Genomic DNA, 14,783 nt, shown 5'->3' on the forward strand with positions numbered 1-14,783 from the left:
TTGGCTCTTCGTATGGAACCCTGACCATCAGCCCCAATTGACAATTAAGATTGGTGGTATTTTAAATATTTTGATCATTTATGGTTAATAAATGTTTCCAGTTAAGAATGGCTATAGAGCTAGTCTAAGAGAGATCAGATGTTTCTAACTAGCTGAGTTTGTGTGGTGTTGGAGTTTGGACATTGCCATAATACCCTTAGGGCCATATGTATCAAAGGATTTTACGCATTCTGTGTCTATGGGAAAATGTGTTCATACATATGGCCCTTAGCCTTCCTCAAACATATTTACTGATTTTTTCCCCCCGTCATCAACAGAGCAGCTTATCGTTCAACTCTGATAATGCATATAAGGCAAAGAGTCTGTGCTTGAAATAAAATAGGGATTTCTTCACTTATCTGGTTAAAAGTACAGACTTCTTTTACAACTAAGAAAGCAAGTAATACACCCCCTTTCCAAATAATGCTTCTTCTGTTGTTTACTTTTACTTTATGGCATTAATAATGTCATGGGTGAGAAGAGTAAGGTGAGGTATAAATAGAGTTTTTGCTGTTTTCATATGGGTAGTTATCTGGTAAGTGTTCATGTTTAATGTAGGATCAGAGAGGATCAGTTACATTACTAGGATAGCCAGATTTGGTTGACTCACTGGAAGAACTGATAAGGCGTTCTGAGCTTTCTCTGGAAACTCATTGTTTGCTGTTGATATTGCTGTGGTTTATAAATACAATGCTTGTCATTCAGCTAAAAATAAATTTTAGAGTTATAATCTTGAGAGCGGGGACATTTTTAATTCTCCCCACATTCCATAAAGTAACAGCCCTTTATCTCACATTTTTGTGTCCTACTGCTTCTTTTGTTGCAGATCAACATAATCTACACAGTGAAACTCATATTTTAACTATTCCTCAATCTAAGTGTCTATTATTTTAAAGAGACAGAGATAAGTTTGTTAGAAAATGTAAAGCAATATACTCTCTTATAAACAGTATTAATAATAGATTAACATCTAAGTTTATGTAATGGAAGCTAAAACAGTTACAGTTGGAGACCATATTATCTAACATAATGAATTCCACAATTGAGAACTGCTTTATTGCATCCAGCATGCTGGGGGCATCTGTATTGTTTCCAAAAAACGCATGGGAACACCCCTTTCATATGTGCAGTTATATTTAGTTTATTCTTTGCGTGAACAATTTTGGCACGTTTCATGACTTACCAGTGGGTCTCAAGGCGAGGCCCTTTGATTTTAGCACTTGTTGCATGATGGATGTCTTAGCAGTGTACACTGCATGGCAGGTTTCAAACATATGATAAAAGAAAACACTTTTTCCAATTATATAGAGAAATGCTCTTCACAGATGTTCAGCAAAAATGAAATAAAACATTTAAAGGCTGTCAATAACATTCATGGGTCTTATTGTGACAAGTGAACTGAAAGATACAATATTTGCCACAATACCAAGAAATCTCTTTAGCATTACATTTTTCCGTAGTTGCCCATACTAAATATACTCATAGTTCTCATTTGTACCTTCCACCGTAGATTCCGAAGTGCTATTTTCTTGCTACTCAGCGACAACTCAAAACAAACCTCAGGCATGACATACATTGGCTGGCAATCTAAAAAATTAACTTCTTTCTAAACAAATGCAATCATGGTTGTGATGTTATATTGCTTCACTTGCCTCAGTGTATTAGCTGCGAATGTTGATTGTATATAACACCGATCCCTGTTTACCACATTTTAGGTACAAGTTAAGTGGCTTGTCCGTGCACATAGGGGAATAGAACATCCCCTTATCCTGAGATCTAAGCCTTAAAACACCCCACTGCCAACATTTTGGGACAGTGCATTTATCTGAGTATCTTGGCTTCTCCAGGTAAACTCTAAGTCTATAAGCCTGAGATGTTGATTGTATCAACTTGACTCATCTCTAGTTATGCAAATGCTTAAAAAAGAATCTTGAACACCTTCCCATTATCATAGGTTTAAGTATCACTGTTTCAAATAAACTTGTCAATGTTATGTTTGGAAAACAATATCACAGAAAATAGCTTAAAGAGAAAATGATTAAAAATTCCATCATACAGCCATTTAAAGTACCACATGCCAAAGTCACTAAACATATTTCAAGCTTTGCTCCGCTATGGAGATTACATTATGACTGTTCGCTTGAACATCCAGAACTACATCCAAAAACAATGGGTAGTGTCTGTTGCCTTGGAAAATGAAAGTTTAAGAACTGAGGATGGACTAGTTGGTGGTCAAAAGTGTTCCTTAGGAGAACATGTCAATAAATTCTGCAGTAGCCAACCACATCAATCATCTTCTCTCCTAAAGACATCATAAAGTAGGTCTTGCAAGAGACGATGCTGAATTTAATCATCTTCCTAAGATGTTTCTTTGCTCTTGAAGCAATACATTGAGGTCAACCCAGGAGGCAGAAGAAGAATTTGAGGAGTCAGTGAGGAAACATATGGCAGGCTATCAGATTATAAAATCCATGGGAAAGCACTGATAATGTTTGTATTGTTAAAAAAAGTTGAGGCCTTCCTGCAATGCTGATAGCTGACATCTACGTTTTAGTATAAGATAATTTAATCTTTTTTGTTCATCAAGAAGATGTCACTGTCATGGCTGGGTTTTGCCACTGTTATTGTTCTCTATGTCCTGTGCAAACTCGTTCATAACTCTTCGAGCGAGGGGGTTGGTGCTTTTGAGAAGTTCAGCTGCAGAGGTGCGTGCTCCGAGGCTCGTCTTGCTGCCCTTCCTTTGTAATAAGGCTTTAAAGTCTTCAGTTTTGCTGGTAGATTTCACCAAACTGCCAGTTGCTGTAGGGGATTCACTGGTTGGAGAAACTGGGGTATTTTTTACAGGTGAATGTGAACTTGAGCTTTTTCCAAATGTGTCTCCTGGTTCCTTCCAACCTAGCAACTTCCTTTTTGATCTAAAACAGAAATATACAAGAACAATGTATTTGTAAAGAGTGGAAAGCAATCCCATTTCTTCAGTGCTCTCAGTTTCTCAGTAAATTAGAAGTAGTTTAACGAGCTTTATTCAATTAAAGAAGAGCGTTTAATCCATTTACCTTAACAAAAGAATATAATTGTTGTTTTAAATACTAAGGGGCATATTATCAAGGGATTTATCTCCTCTTTTTTGGCTTTAAAAGCCAAGAAAGTGGAGATAACATTATCTCCCTATCAGCAACAGGGTGCTAACGCGCAAATTCGCATGTTAGCACCCTTTTTCTCTACGCTTCCCCTTGCATCTCTAATGAGATGCAAAGGGGGCGTTCCAGAGAAAAATCATAGGAGAAATGTTGTTAAGCGACATTTCTCCTATTATCAAGGAGTTCGCTAACCCTGTTAGTGATAAAAAAGGCAGCGCTAACCGCGGTTAGCACTGCTTTTTTTACACCTGGTATTTTCCTGACTTAGCCATGATATCCTATAGAAGGTGGATATCATGGCTAAGCCATGATATCCTATAGAAGGTGGATATCATGGCTAAGTTTGTGAGCCCCTATTATCAAGCTCACGCCAAAAATCGAGAGATTATCGTTGGTTTTCCAGCGATAATCTCTCATTTGGCAGTTAGCGCGAGGATTTTTATCACTTCTGAGATAAACCTTGCTAATAGCAAGTTATCTCTGCGATAATTTCCGGCGATGCTTAGCGTTAAAAAATTCGTTGCTAAGCATCGTTAGCGATAAATATCGCTAATCGTTGGTTAATTTCCCTGACTGCAGCTCACCATGCTGTATAGTTCACGTTAGTTGCAAAAGAGTAAAATACATTATCCTCTGAATGATTCATGTGAGCTTGCTGCTGGGCTAAACAGATATTCTAAAAGGAATTACTTTTACGACAGAAACCTTTTTCAAGGAATACTTTCCCATATCGTACTTCATAGAATCATGGATGGTGTGTAACTCAACTTGACAACTCAACGTTGGTTTCTGTGGCACCAAGCCTCATTAAGATTCAAGGTCTCCTTGTGACTTGCTTGAATAGACCAAGCAAGTTACAAACTATTACAGATCCAAGGTAGAACGTGTTTTCTGATGAAGAGGAAATTGCAGGCTGTATCAGCATTTTGGTAAGTAGAGTTAAAAGCAAATCAGATAACTACCTGTGTATGACGGTGAATAAATCTTCCGTTGTGCGGGATGCCATAAAAACATCATCATCGTCGTCAACTATTGAATCAGCTGTTTTTTGAGTGACGTGGATGGTCTCTGCATTGACTTCCATTGAGCTCCCTAAACAGAACATAAAAAAGGAACAAGGGATAACGTTTTTACAGTCAAATCTCTGGCAAAGTGATCTAGCATTGGAACAGCTGTATTATTATAAGTGACTCTAAGCTCCCCTGATGATTAATATCAGATATATGTTAAAGTGCAATGCTCAAGTGTGGAGAATTACCAGGGTGAATTCCATTTATATGAGTTCATGACTACACCACAAGAAAAGCAGTTTGGCTCCATTATAGTCTCCAAGTTTATATGGTCTAAAAGTGGAACGGCGATGTCTGCTTTACATATATGGACATGGTATGTACTAGCCTTACATTTTGGGGTAATATGAAAACAAACACAACAAAAGTGTAGGCAAAGTGGAAGCTGTCACAACAGGATTACTTTACATAATATGTAGAAACTGACATTGAAATGTGTAATTTACCTGATGACAAACTTGAAAACTGACATAACAGCAATATTTAACCTGATAGATCTATCGGCGGACTACGCTTGTAAGATCAGCAACGGGGTAATTAGAAACTTGCATCAGCCATAGCACTGTTAGCAGCCCTGCGTAACGAGAAGTCCACGCTTAATGCAGCAGACCCTCTGTTGGGTTATGAGCAGAACTAGCATATTTGAAAATATTCAGTAGGCCAGGAGTTGTTTGATCAAACTTTACATAAAGAGTGACTTGAAATATTTGATCTGAGTCCTAATATCATTCACAGAACTCTAGAATGTTCAATCACAACACTCATACCTAAAGGAAGTGCCCTGGAATTTGGTTGCCTAAATTCCAACACTTTATTTTTCTGTAGCAGACTATGGATAGGTTTTTGACTGTGACAGGCACAGTATTTTAAAACTCTAGTATTTCTACTGCCACAGTATTTACAGTGAGCATATTTTTGGTGGAGCACACTACATCTGGCAAGCACTGACTGCTTTTCTTGTGTCACATTTATGTCGCATTTATTTCCGTCATCTCGTTTCCGTATAGTCACATACAAGATTTCCTCTGCTACTAACATAATGCTAGTGGGTACTGTTGAATCTAATATATTCGGACTTCCTGTTCTCAGTTGTCTGTTGTCAACTGTTTTGTATCCAATGTTTTGGAAAATTGTATAGCACAATGCATTTGGCTGCCTCTTGTAATAAGGCTTTGGGTCAAGGCCCTTCAACCATTGGCCTGTCCTGCTATCATTCACATTGTGTTACAGCATATATCATGGGGCAATGGGCCCGCACACTTCGGCCATTGGCTCTCTGGCACTGTGAGTGACAGCATTTACCTGATCACTTGTGCACATATGCCTAAAAAGAAGTGCACTTCAGTGCGAGGGCAGTTAAGTCAATGAGTTACAGTTAGGTCAATGAGTTACTTTCCAAATCCCTTTTCTTTCGATTGCTTATCCTTTTTTTATTTTTCTTTAATAATCTTTGTGTTTAAACTTTGGGGCAGATTTATGAGGCCCTTGCGCCTCTTTGCGCCGCAATTGCGTCACTTTATTTGACGCAACGGCAGCGCAAACAATGCGCCCTATTTACAACGTGACGCATCTAGGAGATGCGTCACGTTGTAAAGCCCTGCGCCATAAGGAGGCGTTCCTGCGCAGGAACGCCTCCTAAAAGTGGCTGAGTGAAATCTATGAGATTTCACTCAGTCCCTCTCAGGCCAATGCTGCGTCAAAACCCTGCGCCTGCTTGAAGCAGGCGTAGGTCTTGAAGCAGCATTGTGAAGATGGGGCACCCCCGAGCCTTGTTGGAGCTGCGTCGCGCTTGCGACGCAACTCCAGCAATGCGCCACCTTTACGGCACAGATGCGTCACGCATCTGTGCCGTGTTTGCCCCATGGTGCGCCGCCTTGTAAATGCGGCGCACCATGGGTGGCGGAGCAGCGGCGCAAGATAGCTGGCGCATCCCTGGGGATGCACCAGTTATCATAAATCTGCCCCTATGACTTTAGGTTACTCTAATTCAAAATCAATATGAATGGTATTGTCCTGTGAGGTGCTTTAAAACAAATAAGGGCTTCTATATGTGTTCTGAGTACCTGATTGCTAGGATGTCTTAGTAAAATCATATGCGATAGCTATTTTTTTAAATTTCATATTTTTATTGAAGGTTTATGGCTGTCACATTTAGGGGCTGCATGCTTAGTTTTGTGTTTTCCTAGTTTTTATTTTTGCGTCAAATGCTTGCCTAAAAAAATAAACTTTCTCACCAGCTCAACAAGGACAGTTCTATTGAATTGAATAAATGATTACATACAGGCAAAATACCAATAGTGTAAGCGATCTACTAATAATACATTTGAAATTTTGTTACGTCATCAGAATGCTTAGGCACAACTCTAAGCAAGATAAAGGGAAAATGCTAAAGATGGTTAAAATGGGGAATGAGAACAATGCTTCTGACCTGAAAAGTTGCAGCTGGGTAAACTCTCAGCAGAGTTGAAGTCGGAGGAATTTTCTGATGATGCATCAAAATTATGTAGTCCAGCATTTGATGATTCAGCACAATTTCCTGTCACGTCCGGTAGTGGGAAATTACTGATTTCTGGAAAGCATATGGTGTCCTTTTCTACCGCAATGACAGGGCTTGGGGTTAACCTCTGCTCTGTCGTACAAACAACTTGAGTGGTTTGGGGGCTAGTGGTAGGGATGTACAGCACACTAGGCTTTTTAGGGATTGGTGGTGGGATCTTGACTTTTTTCTTCTCTTGGTCTCCCATACTCTGCACAATTATTCTTTCTGGTATATATTTTATCCTTGACTGTTCTTCTTCCCCATGTCTCCGAGCATCCCGCATTCCGGTGGGCACTCTGGTGAAAAACCTTTCTTGAACTTCTCCTGAGGGAGAAGCTGCAGTTTGGTTTTTTGCTTCTTGGTTCTTCTTGTGTTTTGGTTTTCGGATCACCGTGTATATGTCATGATGCAAAGTCTTTTCTTTTGTGTCTGTGTCCATGTTCTGTGGAAAGGTGGGTAAGGCTGCCAGAGATTCTTGGGACATGGAATGTGGCTTCTGGGCTAAGTGTTGTGGTCTTTTGCACATGGGAGGCTTCTCTGCCACAGGTGGCTTTACTTTCTTTTCTGGCAAAGGGAAGACTTCTTCTACCTGTTCCTCTGGGATATCTAGACCATCAATGTTATCTTCTGGCTCAGATTTGCTGACAGAACGAAGGCGGACCGATCTTAAATCAGACTGAGTGACCATTGGCATCACTGGCTGGACTGGGCTGGTTTTTGGTGGCCCAATTTTGATTCCAAATGTGGTATCTGAGTAGTGCCGGCTTACCCTGGTCTTGCCCTTTGGAGGCATTCTTAAGCTAGACAGATCCAAATGGGTGGGAGGAGTAATGGGGAGTTCAAATTGAAGTCTGGATTTGGGGCTTTTCTCTATTGGTGAAGCTGCAGGAAGTGATGACTTTCTCTCAGGCACCATTGGTCTGACCTTGCAGGTCTGATAGGGAGAATGCCCTAAAATCATAGATGATGGGATTGTTGGTGTCGGAGTTTCTGACTGACTAGAATAACCACTTGATGGTGACATTAGTGCTGGAGGCCTACCAGGAGACGAAATCTTCGATTCTGGCTCAGCAGAAAGTTGGGAAGGTGTTGTAGCCCTGGAAATAGATAGCGAAGTGAGTGACTCTGAACTCCCACGTGCCTTTATGCACTCAATCACTGTCGTGCCTGTTGCAGTGCTAGAACCAGAAAGTGATCTGTACGGGTCACTGGCTTTCCAGTCTGAAAGATACCAATGATGGCTAAGATGCATGTTTTCAGCATCTTTTACAACAGGTAAGACTCCGTTATCTTGGCTGTCACTGGGGGCAAAGGTATCATCTTGATTGTCAAATGATATGCAAAGGCTTTTTGGCCTCTGTTCTTTAGACAATGCCGCCCCTGCGCCTACTTTCTGGACACTTCCATCTTTGATCAACGAAACGCTGCGTGTTGGCGGGGAAGGCTTCTTCTTTGCCTTCTTCAGGGAGATGTTTCGAGATCTGCGTCTTTTATCTAAGTCCTCTTGCTCAGCACCTATGGAGATATTCTCTGTGCTTGTACTTTCCTCAGAGCTCCCACTGGGATAGCTGAGTGCATAGTTGCCACTTCCCCTCCTGTTCTCTGAGAACACAATGTCCACTGAGGAAAGAGAGCCTGAGTCTGTGGGCATGGACAATGATCTCTCGCGATATGTACAGGCATTGTCTTCAGCATGAATGACTGACAAATCCTCTTCCTCTTGATGGCTGGGAAGGAAGCCCAGCTTAAAATCCTCAGACCTAGGGCTTCTCACCATTGGCGAGACAGGAGCGGAACAAGTAAACAGACCAGACACATTGTTCTTTTCGGGTTCCTCTATTGGCACAAAAAAAGAATCCCCCCCTTCACACCTCGCGGGAGAGGTCAGGTTCAGGGATGTCTTCGAGTTACACTCTGCAGAACATTTAACACTGTCCATGACTTGGTTGTTCGGCGTGACTGGTGGGCTAGATGGGCTCATGTAGCTGAATGAGTCTCCTTGCCAAGGAGGGGGAAAAGCGGCATCGCGTGTCCCATTGCAAGCAGGTTTGGCGTACATCATGGTTGCGCTGTCCATCCTGGCCAGTGAAGGACAAGTATGTGACTGCACAATTCGGCCTAGGTCACTATGTGTCTTTCTCAGCGGATGTGGCAAAGGCTGTGGAGCAACAGCATGAACCATCGGATGCCTTGCATTAGCAGCTTCAACTTTAATAGGATTTGGATGTGCTTCTGTAGAGCTAGCAGGGTCCTTGGTCGGTGTTACAGCATTGGAAATACCTAAAGGGCGAGAACCACATTTTAAGCATTGAGTGATAGTGCACAGTCGTTTAAAACCACATTGTTAAGTTACTTTTCATGAACAATAAGTGATGAACCGGACATAATATTGCATCTACGTGGAGGTCTAGTGTCTTAAAACATTATTCTATAATATCGCTCAGAATATCAAGCGCCAGATGTACGATGCATTGTACCGGTCATAAATGTTTGCAACCGGGAAAATGTATTTTCCTATGTACCAACCCCATTCTGAAATTTGGTAACCTATGAACAACTCGCAAAATAGGGTTTGTGAGTCACTATTAGGAAGGAGCGTGTGAAGGGCGTCCCTTCCTAAAGGGGAGTCGCACTGGTATGTATGAATGTTTTTCGACAGGGAATATGTTCGCAAAACATGTGCAGATTACCACCAATTTCAAATTGCTGGTAAGCCATTCATCAAAGGGGAAGGGACCCCAAAGGGACCCCTCCCCCTTTGTGAAAGGGGGCACTAAAAAATTTTCAGAGCAGGCAGTGGTCCCACGGACCACTGCCCACTCTCTAAAAATTTAAATAAATCTTTATGGAAAACCAGTTACATTTAAAAAAAAAATGCTTTATTTAAAAAGCAGTCACAGACATGATGGTCTGCTGACCCAGCAGGCCACCATCTCAGTGAGTGCTGGCCATTCCCAAGGGGTCACAAATTGCTTCCTGCCTCATGAATAATAGTGAGGCAGGTCCCTCGCGACCCACTTGGGAATCAGAGACATCTGAGACACTGGTTTTGGGACTCGCAAATTGCAAGCTGCTAAAAATCGCAATTTGCGAGTCGCAAATCCTAACGGTTGTCCATGTGTCCCTAAGTTTACTATTCTATAGTTTGACTTCTTTTTCTTGAGCAACTCTAACTGGAAATTACTTTTGTATTTAAACTTACAGCATGAATTTTTTGTTGAGAGATTCTTTTATATTGAGTGGAGTAGTGTGGCTCACTGGTTAGAGGCAGCAGACCCGAGAGCAGAAGTCGGCCCGGGACCAGGGTTCAATTCCCGACGCGGCAGGGTCGTGGACCTGGGTCAGCGGACTCGATAATTCTCGCTTCGGTGCTTACTCTAATCAGGGGTTCCACTCGGCAACTCTGGGCATTAGCTTGCCTAATCTCCACAACGGCCCCATCAATTCCGGGGATGCCTGGCTCCACCTTGGGGACTCCCAGCAGGGACCATCCCACAGGGAAAGCCAGGACGGGTTCCCCAGAGTTATACAGCGCCAGGAAACCTATGGACGGGTAGCAGTGCGCTTTACAAGCTCAAATACATACATACATACATACATATTGAGCTTTGAAGTACAAAAGCATAATTTCCAATACTAAGAGTCTGCAAATTTCTACTTCTCCGACAATGTCTTGGGGAAGAGATACATAAAATGTGGCCATGTAAAATTTCTGGGGATATTGTAGGGACACAGATCTCAAGGCCAACATCTTTAAAAAGGACATGTGGGTCTGAAAACCAATACACAACACCACGTGGCATCTCTTCTCACTGAAATTTCCTAACTTCCTGAACAAACAAAAATCACTTTATTAACCTGAACCCAATTCTTAAAATGTGTAAATATGCACCTGTAAAAGAACCTCTACGAATGGGTGTATATTTGCTACTTCTTGGGATTCAGGGACATTGGCAGAAGTACGAATGAAAAACTAGGCCAGTCCAAGGTTCCCAGGCATGCTACTGGCTATGTCCAGTTGTGCATTGTATGCAGAGTACAAAAACCTTTTCACCAACACCCACATGATGCTGGGGCTTTTCTGTTCCTCTCCTCAACCTGAAAAATCAATTTACTCCCAGCCTATAACTAAACAAATCTCTGAGGATTTTAAAGGACTGGAAAGGGTCAGAGAGAAGTTAGTGAATGTTTACAAGTTCCCCTTTTTTGGGCATTTGCAAACTCTCAAGGCAATCCATAACTTAATCCATCCACTCCTCACGCCTTGCGTGGGATTTACTACTGCATGATTGGGTACACAACTGTGGTGCACAATTATGCAGTCATAAATGTATTTATGCCTTATCGTTGTCATTTTATAGTAACCTAACAAGTGTAAATGAAGCCACTCAGCAGTAAATGCAATTTCACAACCTTAAATGTTCTGCTGAATTGGACCTCAGATGTATTTTCTTCATGAAGGGTGACTTTGGGCAAGCTTCCTGCCTCAATGAAAATCCATCACCAGCAGATAGCACTAAACCAACAAGGACCAAATCTCACATCTCACTCCTCATTCCAAAAGGAAAGAAACAACTCTACAGCAAACCTTCTCCCTCATTACGGTTCCTTATTCTGCAATTGCGTGCCTGAGGTGAACTTTTGACACCCAACCTAATAGATTTGTGAAAGCCCTAATTTAGCATTTCCTCAAAACATTAGGTGGTGGAGAATGACAATCTCCTTAAGAGTGATCCAGGATCATTTGTGATTCCCCCTGAGGAAATTGGAGTAACCCAGGAATATACTCTCCGGGCTCTAATATCTCCCTAAGAAGCATGTTACCTTACTCACAAGGCTTGAATAATGCAAACGTATGAATGTGTGGTGGCTTTACATGGGCACCTTTCTCCACAAGGACTAGAGAAGGCAAAAGTAAGTGCAATGACCTGCTGTAACCTGATCTTCCAAATAGAGAGAGAAAATATAATAAAATGCTTGGGGGGTCTTGATTTTCACCTCAGATCCTGATATCCAAAATCCAATAAATGCTTCATTGCCTCTCGACCTACAAACAACACAGCTCAAACAGCCAGAGATGTTTGATTGGTCAGGAAAACCACAAATACTTGTCTAAACAAGAATGCCTAGACCTCATTATTACTAAGGATCCCAGTTGTCCTTTTTTACTGATTTTTACAGAGAAATACAGTCAGAAAACAACGTGTTTCCTGTCTGTCTGTATTTATTTTTAAATACAGAAAATTGGGCTTCTTGTGAATGAATCTTCAAGCTGTTCTTCATGAATTCCAGGTCAACAGCTGAATACATAAATAGCTTTGGGAGGTAAAAAATTGGATGAGATGTCCTTAAATACAGGCATAGCTTAACACATATTTGTATATAATGCTAATTTTTACCTGAAGGTGTAGTGTTTTATGATTTTTGGCTACCTAATTTGCTAAAACACAACAGGCATCAAAGTATGAGTGCAAATGTATTGTTAAATAAATGTGGAAATATACAATTTTTCGACGCCATTTGCTTTTAAAACACGAAATAAATATGGATAAATACAAATAAGATGGTTAAAAAATAAATATGGATAAATAACACCGGAAATGTTAATGAATCCATCTTTCACAAGCCACAACAGTGATCAGAGCTTCTCTTACAAGTTGAAGGGTACATACTATATGCAATGTTGTCACCTTGGTCCTGCTGGGATAGTGTTGGGATTCCAATTATGGTTCTCCTCCGCCTCAGGGTTGATTTGGGATTCACAGCTGTCTCTGTGTTAAACAAGGAGTGGCGCGAGCTCGCATGCTTATCAAACAGCTCCCCTGTAGCCGAAACAAACATGTGCATCACAGTTTCAAGTGTCGGGTTACCATGATTCCATGTTTAGTCACTGGGTTCATTAAACAAAGGGTTCATGACCAAAATACACCATTCATTCAATTGTGCAGTCATTTGGGAATTTGATCATGAGCGTTAAAACTACAAAATATCTTCAAAATGGCCGTCCTAAATTTCCAGAAATACAACGTTGCCTGTAGCAAGAATATTGTTTTTTGAGATTTGCTAAATGAACTCTCCTGGGACATGCACATTCCCAAAAAGTCCCGGCAATATTCAGAGAATCAGGACATATCTCTCCAATTGCAAGACTCCATATTTTTTTCTTTCCTTGCACATCTATTGCTAATACCCACACAAGGTAAGAAAGTAATTTGTTGCTGACAAGGATAAATTCATAATGATGCACTTGACAATCAAATTGAAGAGATTCTTCCTCCAACCTCAGATAACACATACCTAAACTTTGTCTTATTTATTGTTAGTCAGGTGGGATATACTCTGTCACAAATGTGACTGATATCCTGTTCGCTGTATTACAAGTGCCATAAGGATTACTGTGCTTGTAATCTGGTAGACGGTACATCTGCCACGTTTGTGACGCAGTATTCCATCTCCCAAACTGTAAATAGGGCCCTTTGCTTTTCTGGACATAGTGTCTCGGCCCTTGAAAAAGGTGAGATCAAGGTACAATGCTGCATTTAGGACAGTAATTGTTTTGGCCATAATATATATCACATTAGAAGACTAGTCTATACCAGGAACCAAGACATTTCGCCTGAGAATGTGTTCCTGGTGCGGCAGATGTGAGAAGTCAAGATCTGGTCTTCTCAAGAATGTGTGGAGCATCACCAGACAAATATGAGGGCAACTAGATCACTGTTAGTGTTGGATTTCAGGGCTGAGGTTTAAGATAAGTCTGGCTTAAACATCACCTGCTCTTCTCTGAAAGTAGAACAAGTCACATGTTTCTCATTAAACACCGCGGACACAGTATTTGAAGTCAGGAAACTGGACACTGGCCACCTTCAGGCTTTCCTTCGTCATCTGACAAACCAATAGACAGGCTTGCCTTGGGCCTGTGCTGATGTAGGGGATTTGGAAACCTTTTTCACATGTTGATACATTAAGGTCTGTCATTTCTCATGCTGGTCTGACAAACTACCTATGTACAATTGAGCATAAAGTGAAAAAACGAGTGTTGATGCAATGAAAGATGCAGGAGAGATGAAATATTGATTGATGGACCCCACACAGATGTGAAATGTTTATCTATAGGCGTTAGTGAAACAGAGATGAGGGATGTAAACCATGGTCAATGGTTGACATATGGTTTTCAGGAAAATATCGACACAAGCATGGGCGCACAGTTCTCGAGACATCAAAAGCGACTGGACAACTGGAGATGAGCATAAGTGAAACATCAGCATCCGAAATATTTCTTCCAAACTAGGAGGTAGCAGGCATGACTTAATGGCTTGATGACTGAGCAAGCAATGTAGAAATATAGGGGCTAATTCACAAAATCATTTATGAGTACCAAAAGGAGTACGCTTTTGCTTACTATTACTAGCCGTTGTAAATCGTCCCAGAAACTGCCAACTCCCTATTAGCAAACATGCGAAGAAGGCCTTTCTATTTGTACTATTGTATGTGAATATTCCCATGTTATTGTCATTTTAGACTTTTTTGGCTTATTCACAAGAGCATGTAAGAGTACATTAAAAAAAAACTGCTGCTGGGTACTACCTTACGTACTCCAAAATGCCTCTGTTAATAGGCCCCATAATGTACAAGGCTTGAAGTCTTTACTTTCTTCTATATTTTAAAGAGCACACTGTACCTTGATGATCATGTCTGCCTCTAAAGAGTGATCAAAATATTCCCAATTCCACAGTGGGCCAAATGTTGAAATGCACCATTTACATTTTTCCCCGCAGAGCTAAAAAAGCCCAGAGCAGAAGTCTCATTTGTACAATTTGTGTGAATTTACACTTAATTTTTGATCTGGGCTCCCCTGCGGTGTCAAATGCAGCTGCGTAACCAGGCCGCTTGACAAAGAATGGTTGGAAAGTCAGAACTGCGTACACCAGGTGACATGCGCGCATTGTTTCCATTTTCTAAATGTAAACAGTGTTGCCATTGTTTGTGGAAGGA

At 41.1% G+C, this 14,783-nt stretch overlaps 1 protein-coding gene across 7 annotated transcripts in view; it reads right to left on the reverse strand.

Annotated features, from left to right (window-relative positions):
• Positions 1 to 1,155: 1,155 nt before the first annotated feature.
• NHSL2 (NHS like 2) overlaps positions 1,156 to 14,783 on the reverse strand; it is a 1,069,731-nt gene continuing 1,056,103 nt past the window's right edge. For 5 of the 7 annotated variants that reach the window (XM_078663807.1, XM_078663801.1, XM_078663802.1 and 2 more), the window contains 4 exons: positions 12,479 to 12,610; positions 6,678 to 9,068; positions 4,142 to 4,271; positions 1,156 to 2,954 (listed from right to left, as the gene is read on the reverse strand). In XM_078663807.1, the coding sequence (XP_078519933.1) occupies positions 2,639 to 2,954; positions 4,142 to 4,271; positions 6,678 to 9,068; positions 12,479 to 12,610 (2,969 nt within the window). In that variant the 3' untranslated portion in view covers positions 1,156 to 2,638. The remainder of the gene's footprint in view (positions 2,955 to 4,141; positions 4,272 to 6,677; positions 9,069 to 12,478; positions 12,611 to 14,783) is intronic. The other 2 variants (XM_078663804.1, XM_078663806.1) reach the window with 1 other exon arrangement.

Source organism: Lissotriton helveticus, chromosome 10 (assembly GCF_964261635.1).
Source record: "Lissotriton helveticus chromosome 10, aLisHel1.1, whole genome shotgun sequence".
Taxonomy (NCBI): domain Eukaryota; kingdom Metazoa; phylum Chordata; class Amphibia; order Caudata; family Salamandridae; genus Lissotriton; species Lissotriton helveticus.